Source organism: Sinocyclocheilus grahami, unplaced genomic scaffold (assembly GCF_001515645.1).
Source record: "Sinocyclocheilus grahami isolate Dianchi unplaced genomic scaffold, SAMN03320097.WGS_v1.1 scaffold2464.1, whole genome shotgun sequence".
Classification (NCBI taxonomy): domain Eukaryota; kingdom Metazoa; phylum Chordata; class Actinopteri; order Cypriniformes; family Cyprinidae; genus Sinocyclocheilus; species Sinocyclocheilus grahami.
In genome coordinates, this window is record NW_015507643.1 from 1 (window position 1) to 702 (window position 702).

Sequence of the window (702 nt, forward strand, 5' to 3'; positions counted from 1 at the left end):
ATAAAATTTGAATAAAAGCCTAAATTATATCTATTCATCATGTAAAGTGATTGTGTCTTTTCATGACACTTGGATTAAACCGCTTAAATCATATGAATTACTTTTACGATGCCTTTATGTCGTTTTTGGATCTTGAAACAATGGACAGAAATTTCTCAGGTTTCATAAAAAATATCTTCATTTGTGTTTGAAAGATGATGCTAATGGGTCTGAAGGGTTTGGAACGACATGAGGGAACTCATTTTATTTGTAGTTTTAACAATCTTCCTTCATATAAAATCTTTTTTTGTTTGTGTGTTTCTGATTTTTTTCTCTGTTAGTTTGGACCATGGAGGACATTTCAGAATCAAACCAGGACTGAGAAAATGTAGGTCCTCTCTCTCTCTCTCTATCTCACTCTCTCTCTCACACACACACACACACACACACACACACACAGACACACACACACATACACACACATACACGACACGCCTGTGCATATTTAAAGGGGTCATATGATGCTGCTAAAAAGAACATTATTTTGTGTATTTGGTGTAATGAAATGTGTTTATGCGGTTTAAGGTTAAAAAACACATTATTTTCCACATACTGTACATTATTGTTTCTCCTCTATGCCCCGCCTTTCTGAAACGCGTCGATTTTTACAAAGCTCATCGGTCTGAAAAGCGAGGTGTGCTCTGATTGGCCAGCTATCCAGTG

General features: G+C 36.2%; 1 protein-coding gene across 1 annotated transcript in view; it reads left to right on the forward strand.

Moving 5' to 3' along the window:
- Positions 1-253: 253 nt before the first annotated feature.
- Positions 254-702, forward strand: part of LOC107575099 (stonustoxin subunit beta-like) — a gene marked incomplete at its 5' end in the record, with an annotated part of 2,222 nt that continues 1,773 nt past the window's right edge. The window contains one exon of the mRNA XM_016261506.1: positions 254-367. Within this exon, the coding sequence (XP_016116992.1) occupies positions 254-367 (114 nt within the window). The remainder of the gene's footprint in view (positions 368-702) is intronic.